Source organism: Archocentrus centrarchus, chromosome 1 (genome assembly GCF_007364275.1).
Source record: "Archocentrus centrarchus isolate MPI-CPG fArcCen1 chromosome 1, fArcCen1, whole genome shotgun sequence".
Classification (NCBI taxonomy): Eukaryota; Metazoa; Chordata; class Actinopteri; order Cichliformes; family Cichlidae; genus Archocentrus; species Archocentrus centrarchus.
The window spans coordinates 38,447,663-38,466,183 of record NC_044346.1 but is presented as its reverse complement, the minus strand read 5'-3'; the positions used below and the strand labels follow the sequence as shown (position 1 = coordinate 38,466,183).

The 18,521-nt window shown below is 44.5% G+C and overlaps 1 protein-coding gene across 4 annotated transcripts in view; it reads right to left on the bottom strand.

Annotated features, from left to right (window-relative positions):
* Nucleotides 1-2,341: 2,341 nt before the first annotated feature.
* kcnq5b (potassium voltage-gated channel, KQT-like subfamily, member 5b) overlaps nucleotides 2,342-18,521 on the bottom strand; it is a 133,114-nt gene continuing 116,934 nt past the window's right edge. Inside the window, exons 9-15 of one of the 4 annotated variants that reach the window (XM_030730682.1) lie at nucleotides 15,748-15,774; nucleotides 11,537-11,760; nucleotides 8,992-9,100; nucleotides 7,288-7,419; nucleotides 7,041-7,148; nucleotides 4,663-4,789; nucleotides 2,342-3,623 (exon numbers count right to left, since the gene is read on the bottom strand). In XM_030730682.1, coding sequence (XP_030586542.1) covers nucleotides 2,385-3,623; nucleotides 4,663-4,789; nucleotides 7,041-7,148; nucleotides 7,288-7,419; nucleotides 8,992-9,100; nucleotides 11,537-11,760; nucleotides 15,748-15,774 — 1,966 coding nt within the window. In that variant the 3' untranslated portion in view covers nucleotides 2,342-2,384. The remainder of the gene's footprint in view (nucleotides 3,624-4,662; nucleotides 4,790-7,040; nucleotides 7,149-7,287; nucleotides 7,420-8,991; nucleotides 9,101-11,536; nucleotides 11,761-15,747; nucleotides 15,775-18,521) is intronic. The other 3 variants (XM_030730689.1, XM_030730698.1, XM_030730705.1) reach the window with 3 other exon arrangements.

The window sequence follows — 18,521 nt, the reverse complement described above, 5'->3', positions numbered from 1 at the left end:
TGGAAAGGGGAGTTTGAGGTGTGGTCCCACTCCTCAACTTAAGATGAATCTCCAGTTAAAGCCTCGCTTAAATTTATCAGTTCTGTTTGAACTTCATGATAAATAAAGTATATCTCATCTTTCCGCCAAACCTCCGATTAGCAGCTCATGGTTGTCTGAGTTTCAAAATAAGATGGCGACAGAATCAGAGTTTAAGAGAGAAAAAAGAGTATAAAAGATGGAGGTAGCCACTCTGCTGTCACCCATCGGTTAGTGAAGTCCCGTTTTGAAGCTTCGAGCTGAGCTGGGGTCCCTGACGTGGTGAGGAGTGGAACTGGCGGTGAAACCACGGGACACTTCATGCCCAAACTTTAACCTGGTAAGCCTGATATTTGTCCTTCTGCACAGTAATGCGAAGTGTTACTCGAAGTGAGCAGTAGGGCCATTTTTTTCCCTCAGATTTTTATAGCAGGGGAGTTGCCCCCTGCTGGCCATTAGAAAGAATGCAGGTTTAAGGCACTTCTGCATTGGCTTCACTTTTCAGATGTAGAAGCTACGTCCATCTCTTTATATACAGTCAGTGATTGTGGTCAAATAGTTAAAAAAATTTTTAAAAATCCCTCCTTTGTCTTTCCCTAACCATTCTACCTCGATCAAAACAGACATGAGGTGAAGGAAAGATTAATTTTAGAGAAAACCGGTGCTTACACTAGACGACATAATAACATGACTGTCGATGTTGTTGACCTGAGTCTGTTGTCTGTTGTCAACATCCCAAAGACGGACCACAAAAAGCTCATCTTAGATATTTCAGCCATGAGTTTTTTCAGTGGTTTTATGTAGGCTGCATGAAAGTGGACAGTACAGGAAAAAAGTCACTTCATTACCAAGACTGGACTTTACAAAACTATAGCTTACACATCACAATCATATTTCTCTTTCCACTGAAGCAATGAGCCACTTTGACTCTCACCTTTTTAAAGTTTTCAGCATCTCACAAGTGAAGCTGATTGATCCTGAAATCTAGTGAAACAGCACGTTGTTTCAATAAAGCTAATTCGGGCAATCTCTATTTAAAGAGAACTTTTCTAAACCCACGTTTGCCTGTATGAGCACACTGTGAAACAATATGATCAGCATAATGAGCCACAAACACGTGCATTGTGGGACCGTACTATCGCCTTTCCTTTCATAAAGTAAGGAGGTGCTAAGGAAAGCATATACTGAAGTGCCTGTCCTACGATTTAGAGCAGTGATTCCCAAAGTGCGGGCATGCTTGGTGCTTCAGGTAGGCCTTGAAATCATTCACAAAATACATTCAAAGCAAAACTCAGTTTTTACTTGTGTAATTTAGATTTCTAAATTAAACAAAGCCATGTTCTTCTTTGTTTCCTGACCCATCTTTAATCCTGATCTCCTAAAAACTAAAATGGACAGAGCCAGCAGTACTTCAGGGTCCCCTAAAAAACAAAACTATTCAACCAAAACCTAAGACCTCAAGAAAACTAGAATTATATCTGTCTGATGCTCTTGGCTTAAATTCTACCTGTAAAGACTGTAAAAAACATGCATGCAAACCTAAATCATATTGCCTGCATTCACATTACACTCATATATTCCTTTAAAATACAGAATTTTTTCAAAGTCTGAGGGAAACTAAAAGAACTTTTAGTCTTGGTTTAGCTTCAGAAACATAACCCATAACCTGTTCTCATTCCGACTACGGTTAGGGTTGGGTTTTATTTTAGCCACATGCTAAAAGGCAAATTTCCAGAAACTATAGAAGAAATAACATTTCAAATGAAGTCTCGTTCATTTTGGCATTGCAGTCTTTTTATAAAAAGATAAAATTATCAGGTTAGGACGCTTACCGAACCCAAACCTTAGAGGAGTCATCGGTGACCTGGTGGATGTTAAAAGGTTAAAGATGATGTGGCTTCCTAAACGTCTGGCAGTAGTGATGTAACATTGATTTCAGTGTGGAAACCTGTCATGTGATGGGGGAGACAGGAAATGGGGCCGTCCTCAGAGGAGGTTTCAGTGTTAGGAGCCCGTGGCCTCGAGTGGAAACTGTACCTTTTGAATCTCCGTACCTCTTTACTAAAAGCATGTTGGTGGTTTCATATCAAGCCAAGTTGAACAGCGACGGTTTTTGGGTGGCTGTGTTGTCATTTCTCAAGTTTTTATCTCAGATTTGTCGATCACACTTTAAAACAAAACTCATGCAATGATATGTCATATGTGATCAGCCTGTATGAAAATACTGTGATTCTTATCAAATGGATCAACATGAAAATAAACAGAGGACCCCGTGTTATATTCCCACCCTCCCACTTCCCTCCAAAAAGGATAAAAACCGTCTTTTTGAGGTGAGATTGGTGTGCCTTCCGGACGTGTAGCTGGGTCTATTTTAGCCGTACGTGCGGCATGTTCAGCAACTCGTTGCTGCCAGTAGAGGGCGAGGATAGGTGGCCGCTGGCCAGACTGCGGTTCGAGCCCCGGGACCCGGCTCTAACACCTGTCCTCAGGAGCTCCGAGGAGTAAGTTGGAACCTCAGCAGATCCTTGCGACAAGAAGTCAAGTCCCTGCGACTCAATGTCTCTATCACTGATAAAGAGGTCCTCCTCACCCCACCCACCTCCACCACTCCTGCCTGTACCGCCCCCTCCTCCCCCAGGGTCTTGGCCACAGCTGTGGAAGCCAGTGGGGGAGTCACTGCTTGTACTGGGGCTTGGAGACGACAGGCTGTGGCTGTGATGGGCGGGGGCTGCTTGCTTCAGGTCCTGCACCGACATGGACTTGCCCAGTCCTCGGTCCATCTGGATGGAGCCAGAGCAGCAGCCCGGTGCTGGTGGCACCAGGGGCTCAAGCTCCAGGCTCATTTGTCTCCTCCATGATCCTTCCTCCTTTGTGTTAAGCCTGCTGTTGCTGTTTCCTTGGAACTGCTGCCCCAATCTGCTTAGTCCCAACCCAAGGCCAAGGTCCTCCCTGACACTGCTGTCCTCCATCTGCATCCCAAGACCTCCACAAAAGTCCTCCATGTCGGGGGATACTTCTATGGAGGCTGTTCGCACTAAAGTGCCCGGGCCATGGCTCCGGCTGGGAGGGGGTGGAGGTGGAAGTCTTGCCAGAAGAGGAAACCCTCCATCTCCTACTCCTCTGTCCCCAGAACTGCTGACACTGTTCGGGGTGAGGATGGGTGGAGAGCTCCCCATAGCCTCATCAGTGCCACTTTCAGGTGTGGTGGCCTGAGCCTGGGGGTGGCGCTGGTGGTGATGGTGATGTGGCAGTGGTGATGGGCTGAAAGAGGAGGATGCGAGGCAAGAGGGAGGTGTGGAAGAGGAAGCGTTGAGATTGAGGTTGAGCTCGTTGGGGGGTGCCAGGATGAGATGGAGTCCTCCCTGCGAGAGATGAGAACTGGTGGAGGAGCGCGTGACGAAGCCACCAGTGGGCGGTGCTCCGCTACTGCTGACCTGGGTGGAGCAGGACATGTCCTTGCTGAAGACAGAGGAGTGGTAGTCCGAGGTCTGCTCCAGCTCAAAGAGGGGAAGAGAGGAAAGCGTGAGGGCCGAAGATGAGCCTTTACGCAGAACCTGCCGGTAAATGTCGAGCAGGGAGTCCAGCTTCGACTCAATCGACTGGACCTGTGAGGAGAGAAGAGGAGGAAAGGACGGAGGTGAGAAGTTATGATGTTCTACCACCAAATCTGGCCGAACACGCAGACTTACTAAGGGTTCGTTTTAACTGTTAACAGTCAGCTCTGTGGGCGTTTATTGTCTTTACTCTAAAACATCCCATGTTTTAACCAGATCTGTGTTTGATGGGTAGGTCAGGGTTTCAGTATCAGCCATCTCCAACCTGAGCACCTGAATACAGACAGTACTGCCCCTTCAGCTCCAGCTGCTGTTGAGACTACTGAAGCTCCGAAGCCCAAAAATGGGATTCAGGACGACCCTAATAAAGTTTTGACTTCTATGTTTTGTGAAGAAGACCTCAATAAAATAGTCATCAATAAGATGTTTTAACCTTATAAGCAATTAAAAAGCTCGAGTGTGGAGATGATGTGATTAGCTGAGTTTAGCCTACTGAAGCATAAGAACTGAAAGCAGGACAAGCTGGGCTGCTTTTCGGTTTTATGCTGAGCTTTACTCTGACACCAGCGTGACCTCATGAATGCCAACCGGTTAATTTTCTTTAAATTAAAGAAACTCCATCCTCTACCGCTAATCCTGTTCAGGGTCGGGGGGGCTGAAGTCTATCCCAGCTGACAGGGCGAGAGGCAGGGTACACCCTGTACAGGTTGCCAGCAAGGCCAACACAGAGAGACAGACAACCATTCACACCTGTGTGCAATTTAGAATCACCAATTAAAATTAAGGAAACTCAACTGTGATAAATCACACGTTACATTCTGTTATGGTAGTTAGCTGGTTTGCTGTCACTAAACTGGCATTTATGTAGTGCTTTTCTAGTCTTATTGACCACTAAACCCAAATTCACACACCATAAACCCTGGGGGGCAGTTTAGGGTTCAGTATCTAAAGTAAGATACCCCAGGATGCTTCAGAATGAGGGCTGGAGGTCCAAACACCGATGCTTCAGTTAGCAGGCTGCCTGATCTACCGTACCTCCTGAGCTGACAGCTGAAATCTCACATCTCAGAATAAAACCCAGAACACAGACCTGCCGCTCCACCTTACAGACGCGACCCAGCATGCTCATGTCCTCCAATATGTCTCCATCAGACAGCAGCTTGTCTCGAATCTTCTTATCCAGAGGAATCTGGCCCTTCCCGAGGATTTGGTCCACCCTGAAATGCACACAAAACACAAGCAAGACATGAACTTAAAAATTTACAAAGTAGGTCTCTGAAAGGAAGGAAGATTAAAACTGTTGATCCCAAAGGACAGTCTCCCCCAAATTAAAGAGATCGAGACAAGAGAGGCTATTGTTCCTCACTGGATTTCACACATTACCAGCCACTTTAAATTTGAACAGTTACATAATAAAATGGTTATTTTCAGACTCTATTTAGAGTCTTTTGTTTTATTGCACATTATTCTACCTATGTCTGCCAAATTCAGTGAGGTTTTGTAGGATCTGGTTAATAAAGTGAGTTTGGGTTAAAGTCAACAGAAGGCACCAATAAACTGAGCCAACATCATGCAATCACAAGTTCACCACAGAGAAGAAGAAAAGTGTGTTTTTAGACTCGGAGTGTGTGTAATTTGATGCGGTCAGGGCAGATAAGTCTTTTAATGAATTAACAGTAGTCAGGCTGCATGTCATCTTTAAACCATGTTACTGCACAGAGGAGTTAGATATGGCTTCGAAAAACTGGATTTTTACAAGGGGAGCTTCATTTTTATCAAATGCAGTCTAAATTTAGACATCTGGTCTTTGTTTACATTGTCAGGATTTTAATTGCAGACTGGATCCAAATATGATTGGCCTTTCATAAATGCTGAGTGTGAGATCACGGCAGTTTGGAGCTTTTAACCACATCCCGGTGTTATCTGTGGATGGAGCTTTCCCACCTAAACACGATCGGGATCAGGATCAGTAGGGGGCAGCGTTGCAGCAGTTAAAACCTTCAGGTGTGTGATTGCAGTGTTGTGTTAGCATCAGGTTGCAAACTCGTGTTCCCAGAACAGAAGTCAGTTTGGTTAAGAGTTCTGTTAGTGGCTGGTTAGTAGCAGGTGTCATACCCAGGACAGGTGTGTGGCTCCCAGCTCAGTCAACTCAGGCTTTAGCTCATCATCCAGGGGCCTCATTTATCAACTCATCAGAGGAAAATGCTCCAACCTCACATGTTTTTAAAACCTGCAGACAGCTGGTATTTCTCATGCATATAAACCCCAAACATCCAGCTCCTTCTCTTTAAAAGCCTCTGGTGGCACACGTGGAACAAGGAGGCAAAACTTCCCTGACAGCAAGATTTAGGTCCAGGTTAACAAAGACAAGCAAATCTAAGAAAAGAAGGAGATGGTGACATATTCTTTGGGCACAGGGGACTAAATAAACAGTCCTTAAAAACAAAGAAAACTCATGAGGAGACTTAAGGGTGTCAGCTCGAGGTGATTAAGCCTGGATCCGCCCCCTTTTTGATATACCTGTAAATCTCTGAGGACACATGATTTTGGGGCAAAGCAAACATTTTAATCAGATTTGAACGATGATTTCATACGTGCTGTTTTTATGTCCTGGTGAGCACTTAAAATAAAGTTAATTCAGATAAAGTTTCTAAATAGCTGCTCACACGAGTGCTGCTTAGTCAGATTAGCCTCTCCAGAATCGAGAGTGACATGTTGACACAGTTCAAGTGTAACACAATGTACTCATCAGCCACTCATCGCTCTCTGCGAAAGAGGTCCCTGCAGTCCCTGAACGGGCACTCCGCACACCCTCCATTTCTTAAATGCATCTCTGGTGAGCCAGGCACGGCTGGTTTCTGTGCACGGAAACACATTTTAATACAGTTAAATCCTCCTGACCCAGCTCTACCTTTGGACCTTTATATGGCAGCAGCCGAATAAGATCAATCCATCCTTTTTCTGCCTTGTATCTAAGTCCAGGTCACAGGGAAGACTTCTCTCTGCCCAGCCACCTCCTCCTGTCTCTGAGGGAGAGCCCAGACACCTGAGCTCCTCCGGCACGACCCCTCTCTTCCCTACAACACACCGGCACATCCACTCTTGCTCCACCCATGAAAAAGAGCCAGATATACTTGAACTCCTCCCTAACCCATAGTGGCCTATCCACCCTCTCTCAGCTGAGAACCATTCCCTCGGAGGTGTTCGTATGAATTTAACAGTTATGCTAACTGGAACGAGGTCATGGTTTGCACACCTCATTGTAATTCTCTATTTAGGGACAGTCAGGTATACACATTCATACAAAGAACTAATGAATGGTTGGTAAATGAGGCCACCCATTTTTTTTTTCCTTCACATTTCTGAGAACCAACCAGCTCCTGAATTGTGCAACTGAGGAGTGAACTGAGCCCATGTGACATGTGAATGATAGATTAGGTGGGTTGAGTGAGTGGGGGGAATTCTGACCCCTGGGTGGAGTTCTTCCTCCCTCGGCTGTAATAGACAGACAGGGAGGGGGAGGAAAAGGCCTTGGCTCGGCTGCTCAGGGGCTGTGGGCCTACTATCATGTCCAGCCTGGAGGGAAGCAAACACAGGTACAAACATGCAAAAACACAAACAGCAAAACAAAGAAAACAGCGCGAGATAAACCCATGCACGTTATGGGGAATGCATACACACATGCAGATCATGTGTAGTCTACTGTCTGTCCTACCTGGTCTGCAGGCTCTTGATGCGGCACAGCATGTCCAGGTGACCGGCAGAGTACTGTTCGATCACATCCTTCACATCATACGGACGCAGCGTCTCCTTAAACTTCTTCTTGGCTACATGGAACTTCATGATCCTGCACAAACAGCAGAGATGTTCATAAATCCACCACAAGGGGGAGCTCTGATGCCGCAGAGACTCCACCAACCTGAGCTAATAAAAACAAATTAAACCCTGCATTTATTTTTATAGAGTCTAACGGTGCTTTTAATGTGTCAACCTGTTGTTCACAGCATTTCAAACGCTCAGAACAATCACTTCCTCGGATATTATGGAAACACCTGCTGAGGTTGTGGCTGCTTATTTTAGCAGCTCTTTGGATTTAAGTACCTGCGAGTCTGAATTCAAGGGAATGTGTTTGAAAGAGTCGGAAATAAACGGATCCATGCAGCAAAGTGGAGAGGGGCGAGGAAGCTGTAACTGATGTCCATCCTGAGCACCAAACCAGGGGAGTCAAACTCAGTGTCACTCAAATTTGATGCATGTAAAAATGTATCAGTGCCAAGTTAACGCCTCCTCTGAATGGCACGGCTGATGCAACTGTTCCCTCTGTCACTGTGAAACTTGGAGATTTGGTTCAAAGAGCATTTTTGCTGCAGCTGCACGCCTCTTAGTGACTTCCTGAAGCTGCTGTAACCCCCTTTGCACACCTTCGTATCTCTGCTGCCATGTGGTTTCAGAATGACAAAAAAAGGGGGGCTAATGTGAGACTGTCCTGTGGTGAATGAATACGACTTTTCTTGGGGTGTGTTCTGCGTAAGCGTAAGCAAGCTTGTTAGCTTGCAGGTGTTTAGTTTGGTGTGTGCAGAATGGATCGGGCCAAAGCTTATTAACCTAAAATGATGACCAGGGTTAATGTTGGTGAAGTGCTGGATTTGGCCCCTGGGCCTCGAGTTTGACACGTGGGTCGTCTCCTCACAATCAACTGATTTTAAACAATATTATAAGCATATTTAGTTGAAGCCATGCTATAACTATTTTCAAAGCAGCATATCAAAAAAAAAAATATATATATATATATATATATATATTCCAGCATTTTTGAACATAACTTTAAAAAAACAAAAAAAAACTGAAGGCTTTGAGTTATATTTTACATATGAGGGGAAAAAAATCAAGCAACATTTAACAGAAAACGTTTTTAACTGTTTTGAATGTGTTGAATTTGTTAAATCGCAGTAATTAATTTGTGCTGAAGGTCACATAGAGCTCATCCACAAACGTAACCCTCTCTTAGATCCAGTCTTTACTTTGATTTAATTTACATTCACAGCTGAGCCACAGTTCAAACATCCTCACTGCTTTAACTCGTATGTAACCCCTCCTGGTAGGAACTTCTGATGTCCCTCCCTCTAACAGGCTCCCGTTTCTTTCGGGACACGAAGGCTCGTGTACTCTGTTTCCATGCGACACGATCACCTTGCACAGCTTTTAATCCTCCCACTAACCACATTTCCTGATGATCCAAAAATAAACTAAAAGAAATAAAAACCATCCGGTCACTTTAATCCCTCGAGCTCATTCAATCACAAGATGATTGGGGGGGGGGGGGTTTGGCTGCAATCAGGGTTCGTTTGCCTGCAGTCTGGGTCACAGAGAAACTGCAGGAGGAGTTGGACTGAAAGAGGAAGTCTCATTTCCTTCTCACCTCACAGCTCGGATGACAGACTTGACCGAGGGCTGTAAGTCCTCCACCGAGATGTCGCAGTGACAGCCCTTCTCATCAAAAGCGTCCTCGGCTGTGATGTTGGAGTCTGCTGTTTGGGAGGGAGGCAGCAGAAAATGAGGATCATTCATTTTTCTGTTAGTGATGAAGCCACTCTGTCACCGAGGACATTTTACATCCACACAAACAACAGATTCAGTTGTTAGTCTTATTACTCCAAAAACACTGACGGAAACTATTCAAATCGTGGTTTGTTTTACAAATCATAACCAAGATGGGTCTAAGAAATGGGGCGGTGCAGTTTTGGTATCTACAGGGTCTTATCTCCTCTTATTGGCCACCATATTTTACATCTGGAGATGGTTTGTTCTGTCTTATTGGAGCCATTTGTTTATTTTAGGCTGGAGGTGTGTGCACTGACAATGCTAGGAGGCATTAGGTTAATAAAGTAATGCAGCTGTAGCAGCTTCTCCACGGTAACATCAGAGAGATTTAAAAAATTAGGGTCCTGTAGTTGGTGTTATTATTTAAATTAACAGTAATCTTCTATATATGAACTTCCCAGATGCCTCGGGTCGGGCCTGAGGGGTTCTGCAAAGATTGTTCAACATATATCTTTGTAGGTTCTCAGTCATCAAGGTCACGGCGGTCTAAGACGCCCAAGTCGACGGCAGCCGGAGTCATTGAGGTCACACGAGCTGAGGTGTGACTCAAGTTGTTAGGGTGAAGAATTCACACCTTGGTTCATGTGTTAGCCTGGAGCTCCTCATCAGCTGTTAGAACTGAAGAAGCTGTTCAGATGAGAGACCACAGCTTAATGCTTTCTTGATAAAAACCCAAAGCCCGTGCTGGAGATAGGGAGTATCATGGTGGTGGTGGAAGTGTTTGAGCAGCACCGGCTCCAGTCAGAGGAACAGGTGATCAAGATCGAAAAAACGTGACCTCCAGATCAGGTCGCTGTATGCTTTCACCATAGGTTACCATGATGATCTAACAGGTAAAAAGAGAGCCATCTGCATAATCCTGAAAACTGTGACTTTAAGCTCAGCATAGCTCACTAACCCACTGATCTCACCCTGCAGTTGGGCCGCAGGGCTCGCAGTGAGCTGGTGGAAAAGCTGGAGTCCAAATAGTTTGAACCACAGATGAAAGCGGTGCAGTCCCAAATCCAGAGATTCACTTTACTGTCATACAGTATGTGGCAAAAAAAGCATTAAAATAGAGCTTTAACAAAGGTTTAATTTAGCTTTTCCAGATGCAGCAGGAACCCTGAAGAGCCTGAAGAGGTAAGCACAGGGTTACAGCGCAGTAGATGCGTCCTGTTTAACCAAACACTGCAGATGAACTCGGGAAAGGATCGATTACTCCACAGCTTGTGGGTTTTGTCAGACCTGCTGCTGATGAAAAACAGTGCTGATTAATGATTTGCTCCATTAAAAACTTTCCACTAAAATAACTCCTGGTTTCACTTCTAATTAAGCTCTAATGAAAGGGAGATGTTTCCCGTCCTCTAATGTCTCACTTAGCCAACATGTGAGTGATCAGACGCAGCGTGGCTAACCAGCCAACCAGTCTGGTTTTGGCTAGCTTGGCTAATGATTCCTCTCCACCAGCAGGCTTCAGCCAGCTGGACGGCTCTGACACCCCATATGGCTCCTGGAGCTCACCGCCCCCACCTTCCATCTATCCATCAGTCCGCCCACAAACACCAACTGGCCGTTACCCAGGAGGACTCGCCAGGCCGGCACTGCTAGGCCAAAGAAAGGGAGCGCAGCAGCCATCAGCATTCCTCCACTCCACTGTGTGATTAGTGAGCCAAACCAGCTCTGATGGGTTGGATCGAGAGTCAAATAAATATGAGCAGTGAAGTTCGGGCATTCAGTTATCACATCCTTGGACTTGAAGGAAGAATTTGATATTTTTTTGGTAAAAAATCCCTTTGAGCTCTCATTGAGCATTTGATGAGGAGAAGCTGTGGGTTTACACTTATTTCTATAAGGCAGCACTCCAGGAAGAGCCAGAGCGGGTGTAAGGAGAGGTTAATACTTCCTGTACTGAAAGGAGCAGCAGTGAATGGAGCTAAATGGCTAAAATATTTATTCAGACCTGCTCTAAACTTAAAAGATTTTATTAGTGCTATGCACTGATACTTTTCAAAATTGAAAGGAAAAATGTTAATATCTGTAATTTTTCATACAGGATAGGCAATTTTCCCTCTAAAATTTTAGCATTCAGCTAATCATATTATCATGCAATCAAGAAGGTTGTGCTTCAGTTTTGGTACAGCATTCTATTAATCTGTTACTTAGCACTAATTACCAGATATTTATAAAATCTCTGAGTGCAGCTTCCTAACCATGCTTGCTGATAACCTTGCAGCCACTCATCGAAACGCAGTCACTTGGGGCCAGAAGCCTGACTTCAAAATATGGACTCCAAAATGGGTGAAACAGCAGGCTCTGCCTCCATCTTTCATATACAGTTTATGTATATTATCTTGGCAGTGAAGGCAGAACAGTGCACTCACCATCAGTGGTGGAGCGGGACTGACTCTTAAGGCGGAGTGACGGTCTGAACCGCGTGCGGTCGTTGAAGCTCCAGCTCTTCTGAACCTTGGCGGGACTGGTGCCCTCTGTGCCGGCGTCAGCCACCGGCGAGCGCCTGTCGTTCATCGAAGACGTCTGCCTGTTCTTGATACTCTGACCTCGGGGGCTCGCCATCCTCACCCGCTCCTTGAAGCTCAACTTCTGGCTGAAAATTAGTGATGAAGAGTAGCACAGAGGGATGTTGGAGCAAGGAGGGGAAGAAGAAGAGAGTGATGGTGTGGAATGACAAAAAGGTAAACGTACGTGAGTGATAAATGAGATTCACGATAGCAACAACAAGTTATCCTGGAAGAAATGTTCTTATACAAACTGTTGAACGTGGCAGACATCATTCAGTGTAAGGCTGAAGGGCTGCAGGACAAGATGGAGACAGACCAGCATGCATTGCAGCAGATGCTTTAAACAAAATGCAAGCTCTGGTTAGGTATGGTGCTTCAGCTGTGTGATGATGCTTTGTTCCTGCCACTGTGCACAGTATGCCATCCTGTGTGACCAATTAGTTTACACTTCACTAAAAGAGGCAGACGGTGTCACCACGGTTACATTAAATTTACTGCATATAAAAAGTGTGAGTTTATGGATGAAAATTAATTAAAAAAAATATTACCTGCAGAGTGTGAACAAGCAGGACCATGAGGTGTGGAGATAATGAGGGAGTAACTGAGTTTATGCAGAATGACAGCATGCAGAGCCGTGCACAGGCGTCAGCCGTGCATCATTTAAACGCTGTGCTGTGGATTAAACTGAAGTTTTCTTATTGTCAGCAAATCTGTTGATTTCGGTACTGAATGTGCGAGTCTGCCTCTCGGTACTTTCTCACTTTTAAACCCTGCTTGTGATGAATCCATAGGCTGTACATAAAAGATGGGGATCACCAGTGTGGCGTTACCCATTGGTTGGTTAAACCTTGAGCATTTTGAACCTCGACAGGACGCAGCAGCCAGTGATTTGATTAAAAAGTTATCAGCCAATGAGTGTATCCTGGATTATCCTCCACCTTTTATCCAAAGCGACTTAACACTAACGAGTGAGCCCATGAAGTCATCAGGAAAACGTTTACACAGAGTGAGAGGGCCGTTTTTCATAGACTTCTACACAACTGACAGTCTTATTACAGCCAGCGAGGCCGCCCCCTTGTGGCCACTAAAAGGAAAGCGGGCTTAGGGCACGTCTTCTTCGGCTTCACTTTTCAGATGTGGCTTCATCCATCTTTTATGAGGATCGCCCTTCATTCAACAGAGCTAGCGAAACATGCTTTCTTGCTAACAATGTTAGCAAAATACTATTTGGATCTGCTCGTGTGCTGCGAGCTGACTGCTGATTTTAGCGATCACCTTTTTTAGCGATTTCTAGCTACCGTCAGCTGGTGTCGCTCACCTTTGAGCAGAAGACAGGCACCGAGGCACTCGGGGGCAAATGTAAACTTGACATCCTTTGGATTTTCGTAACAAAATTTGACCCATGACCCCCCCACTTGAGTGGCCATTTTGACTTTTTTTAAATCCAATTTTTTGGCAATAAGAAGCAAAAAGGTCTCAGTGGAGAAGGGGCTGATCCCTGAGGTTTTAACGTCTGTGTGGCTTATGGTGAGTGAAGTGCAGTTTATAGTTTAGGTGGACTCCAAGGAGGTGAGTGAAGAAGAAGATGTTAACGCTGCACCACACACGCATGATAATTTCAGTCCAGAGAAAAAGCTAATTAGTTATTTCAGAGGATCTGCTGCTGAGAACGAAATCTGCCACAGACTGTAATGATCTGACGGTTAACAACCAAAATCACAACAGGCACAAGTAGCGCATTGCTCAGGCAAATATCAAACAAAAGGCAGATAGTGTGTTACTATGAAGGCGACTGATGTCTCCCTGCAGGGTTTTCTGGCTCTGCTCTCTCTGAGGCTGCACAGCCTCCTACAGATACCCATGCACCAAGAATTAGTCAGCATTCCCAAAGAAAAACTTCATGTCACGGGGAGCAGAGATGCCGTGTACCTATGTTTCCGAGCAGTACACCTCCTCAGTAGCTTCTGTTTATTACTATGAATTTTACTAAAAACCAAGGGGGAGATAGACACACGGTGATGTGTTACATGAGGCAGAAACAGATGAGAGAAAATCTTTATCTCTAAACCCTCGTGCTTCTTACCGCCGCTGTCTCGATCTAAGCTCTGCCGAACGACTGTGAGCGATAAACCTTTGCAGGACTGTATCTATGAAGTCTGTGAAGTACGAAGTAATACGGTCAGCGCCGGTGTTTCAATTTGTCGACCACTGACATTTAGAAGCAGCAGAATGGAGGCAAATTGAGCTTAGTGGAGGAAAATGAACATCTACAGCACCATTTGAAAAAGGCTGCAATTTGGTGACTCACACACTTCATGTCGATATCCCTCATTTAACTATGTGAATTCAGCTGGGCCATGGCAACAAGTGGCTGAATCACCAGTGAGCTGACGGGGACCTTTACACAGACACGTGTGGGTTTACTGAGGATATAAACAAGCAAATCCTGTTTGTTTCCTATGTAAGGGTTTGGTTCCCGCACTGCTTTTTCTCACATATATACTGCATCTGCTAATAAATAAAGCACGGACTGCCCAGTGCAGCTCTAATGCTGCAGTGGAGATGTAAATAGAGTTGGGGGTTTGCAGAACCTCCATCACTCTTTGCACATTGTGGTATATTTCATATATGCTACCAGGTTCCAGGGGGGACAGAGAAACAAAAACGCCTGCCTTCAGTTTGCAGCGGTGGTTTGCAGACAAACATTTACTCGGTGTTTCATAACTGCAAACACAACATATTACATCACGCAGCCTCCACTGCCCTGCACGCTGCCCTTCCCAAATGAGTCTATAAATGCATTAGCTAACAGAAACATCAGGAGCACTGATTTCATTAAAAAAAATTAGGCAATATTAAGACATAATCACACAGGGTAACATTTTAATAAGTGTGTAATGGCTACCTTAGGCAAGAAGATGGTTTAAAGCATGAAAATAAGTGTGTGTGTGTGTGTGTGTGGTGAGTGTGGGTGTGTAAATGATTTTATTTTTTCTGTTTTGGAAAGAAAAAGCCACAAAAAGAGAGAGAGAGCAACAAGCAAAGTCAAAACACTGAGTCACACTGAGTGCTTGTGTAAAAGTGGCTACTTCGCCAGCCAACATGTCGTCACCCTCATGGCCTTCAGCTGCTCCGGTTAGGGCAACTTTTCTGTCCGGGTGACCCTGCAGGTCGCGTATGAACGCGGCAGAAAGAGCCCTCAAAGACGGGCGGCCACTGTTCCAAATTTGTAGGTAATTGTGCTGATCGTGAATGTGTTAATAGAGCTGATAAAGCTGCGTGATTCAGCTGCATTTCCTCAGTGCTCATTCGTTTGTGCTGGTGCGTTACAAAAAAATCCTCTAAATTAAGCTTAAATGAGCGGCATTTATAAAAAAAATAAATGAAAGCGGTGCTGTGCACAGGCTCAAACTGAAAACACCAGAAGTGTCCTGCATAGGATGCTGTAAATATATATGAAGTTCTGATTTTGTGACATCATTCAAATTTAAAGTGAGCCTGTAGAGCATAAATCAGTGGGCGTGGCCGAAGTGAATCACTAATGAGTGAGTTGCAAAGTATGGAGCCGGGAATCAGACTGCAGGGTTGAAGCTGCAGTTCCTCTAATGACCACAAGAGGCCGGCTCCTAAAGCGAGTCCATCGCTGCAGACAGCCAGGTTAAAACGTCCAGCTGGACACAAATAAACACGTTTACAGCCTGACGCATAAGATTATTTTGGCCTCTATAGATGGTTAACCCTAACTCTTAACTGGACAGCTGCTGAATTTCTTTGTTTTTAGGTGTAGGTGTAGGATCCTGCATTTCACATCGTTAAGATGCCATAAAATATATCTTTGTGGTAATGTATGTGAAACCTCCAAGGATTAAAAGAAAAAGAGTAATTAGACCAAAAATATTATATTTCTGCTCTATGGTGAAAACAGTTTTGGGGCAGCGGGTCATTTTCCCAGTGTGGTGCACTGGTGCCGTATCCAGCTCTATTAATAAAACCTTGGGTTCAATGCCCTGACATATTCTCAAATTATGGACTTAAAACTTCGTGTCACACTGAAGATTCAAACAGTCACGCACCTTGTGGTCGACTCTCCCTGCTCCTTCCTGTAGCAGACAGATAGAAAAAGAAGGAGATACATGAGGAAAAATCTTTTCATAAAGCTTCAGTAACAGGACAACACTTATAATACTGGTGCTTTTGCAAGTTTTAGCCCATTTATTAGAAATCTCATATGTTACATTAAAAAAAGCTTAACTACTATTTTCCACTTTGGCTTCCATTTATTTTTGTATGGTAAGTTATGTAATCTACCACAGTGAACATCCAGTCTTTTTCAATCAAAGTTACAATGTTATTGCACGGTAATGCAGTGTATCATTTATTTTGCAGCTTGGCCTATTCTGAGACCGAGGAATATTGGGTATGTAATCCATTATTACAGGCTATTCATTCCCCGCAGTGAGAGCTTGGTTCACACTAAGTCGGATCCGTCCCCAGCGGATGCCGGCCTCTGCCAGGCTAGCCTCTCATCAGTACTCTCCATAACTTTTCTGGACAGACTTTATAGGTGCAGCCAAGAGGTGGAGGGCGTCGGGTTCAGTGGCACATGATGTGGTTAGGTTGGTGTCATCAAACATCGATTTCCAGCTCACACTGGGCCGGTTAGCGCATGAGTAAATGGCTCGGATGAGAATTAGCGCGTGAGACTGAAGCTGTTGGTTCAAAGTAGGAAATGAACGGAGCACCCGTTCCAGGGTGGGAATGACCTGATTGAGGAATATCTTTGGGCATCTTGTTCATGAGTGAGTGGAGGGTGGGAGAGGAGATCAACAGACGGATTGGTGATGGTGATTAGCAGTGATCAGGTGCTGTATTTGTCCCTTGTGGTGAAAAGAGAGCTGAGTGTGAAAGTGAAGCTTTCGATTTGCAGCTCGATCCACGTTCCTCCCCTCACCTACGGCCAAGCGCTGAGGAGCGACACATGCAGCAAAAATGAGCTTCCTTCGAAGGGCGGCAGGGCTCTTCCTCAGAGGCAAGGTGAGGAGCTCGATCATTCAGGAAGGACGCAGAGCAGAGCCGCTGCTCCTTCACATCGTAGCTGAGGTGGTTCGTGTATCTGACCAGGATGCATCCTGAGGCCTCCTAGGTGAGGCATGTCCAACTGGGAGGAGATCCAGACCCAGACATGTGGTAGAAAATGGATGGATGGAAGATCTCATTATAGTAATTCAAAAAACAAAACAGTTTTTATTTTTTCATAAAATGTTGGACTTTCCAAGATAATCATATTGTTAATTTAGTAAAACAGGAAGTGGGTTCATCATTCTGTACAATCACATAATCTGCGTTGGCTTAATGAAGGCCAGGAAACCAGATGATAAAATACACAGTGAGATTACTGGACAATGCATGTAATATAAACTGTAAAGAACTGAGAGAGACTGGATCATTTTGTCCCTAAAAGCATTCCTTTAAAAGGATTTGTACTAAAAATCTGTTTCTTGGAAAGCTGCAGGGAGCTCATGTCCACAGTGATGAATTACATACCTGGCATGTTTAAAAATTCATTTATTTTCCTGTTAAAATCGTGATGTTGTGAGCTGTAGGAATTCATTAAAATACGAGGTATACGTGAGCTAAAACCTGCAAACACACCAGTGTGTTTCAGCACGATGGGAAGAGTTCGGCATCACAAGCTTTGGCAGCAGCTGTTTATTTCATAAGCGCAGAGGATCTGAAGGCAGCAGCACATCAATCAATAAAAGGCCCCTCGGTGGAAACCTGAACAAATAGCAGGCTCACTAAAAACATGCAGGTTCATGCAGCAGCAGCAGTGAGAGAAGACAGTGACTTCATTGTTTCAAGAAGGGTATGTTTTACACATCATGGCTTTTAATAAAGTAATCGTGAAGTTGTAACTGTACATTATATGTAACCATCTGCAATATATATATTGTATACATTGCAGATAGTTGCCCCAATATTTCCAGGCTCCACAGATGGCTTTCAAAAGCAAACTCGCTGCAATGTGTGCACACAGGAGGGGTGGAAAATAAACCTGAACGGCTGCATGTCTGCAGGGAAGTCTAGATAAATCACCATCAGGTGTTTTCAGTGCTGGAAAAATGAGCAAATCATAAAAATTTAAAAGGTTCTTTATCCATAGAAGGAAAGCTCCCTGTTACTGTAATTCAAGGTGCATAACTACCTCGAGTATTAGCATTTAGCAGCCTGGTTAGATGCCCGATTTGAAACAGGAGGGTGGCTTATTTTAAACAGTCTTTAAGTGAAAGTGCATAAAAATTATAGAGGCTAATTCTGTATATCGAGCTTTTAAGGGCAGCTTTTCTGCTTTTAACGTGCTTTTCATGTTTGGGACACACAACATTCATTTCTCACAGTGCATGTCATCAAATTATGATGATCTGTTATTTTGACTGTCATTTGCATAAAAATTATTTTGCTTTAGTTTCCACGTCTTGTAACCTAGTGGCTAATGATCTTTTCTAAAATGCGTAGCCAATAGTGGGTGAGAGTACAGCAGTCACTCAGTGTATACTTTTATTGTGAAAGGCAGCAACAGGAAGAAGACCTTAAACTGTTTCCTGGTACGGATCGGGCAGCTTCATAGTCAATGTGCTGTTCTTAGGTTTAGCTTTTTTTTTTTGGTGTGGTGAGCACCGTAAATAAATTCATAAGTGGAAGACGGATGGATGGGTGGGTAGGAGGGTGGATGGATGGATGGATGGATGGGTGGATGGATGGATAGATGGATGGATGGATGGATGGATGGATGGATGGATGGATGGATGGAGGGATGGATGGAGGGATGGATGGGTGGGTGGGAGGG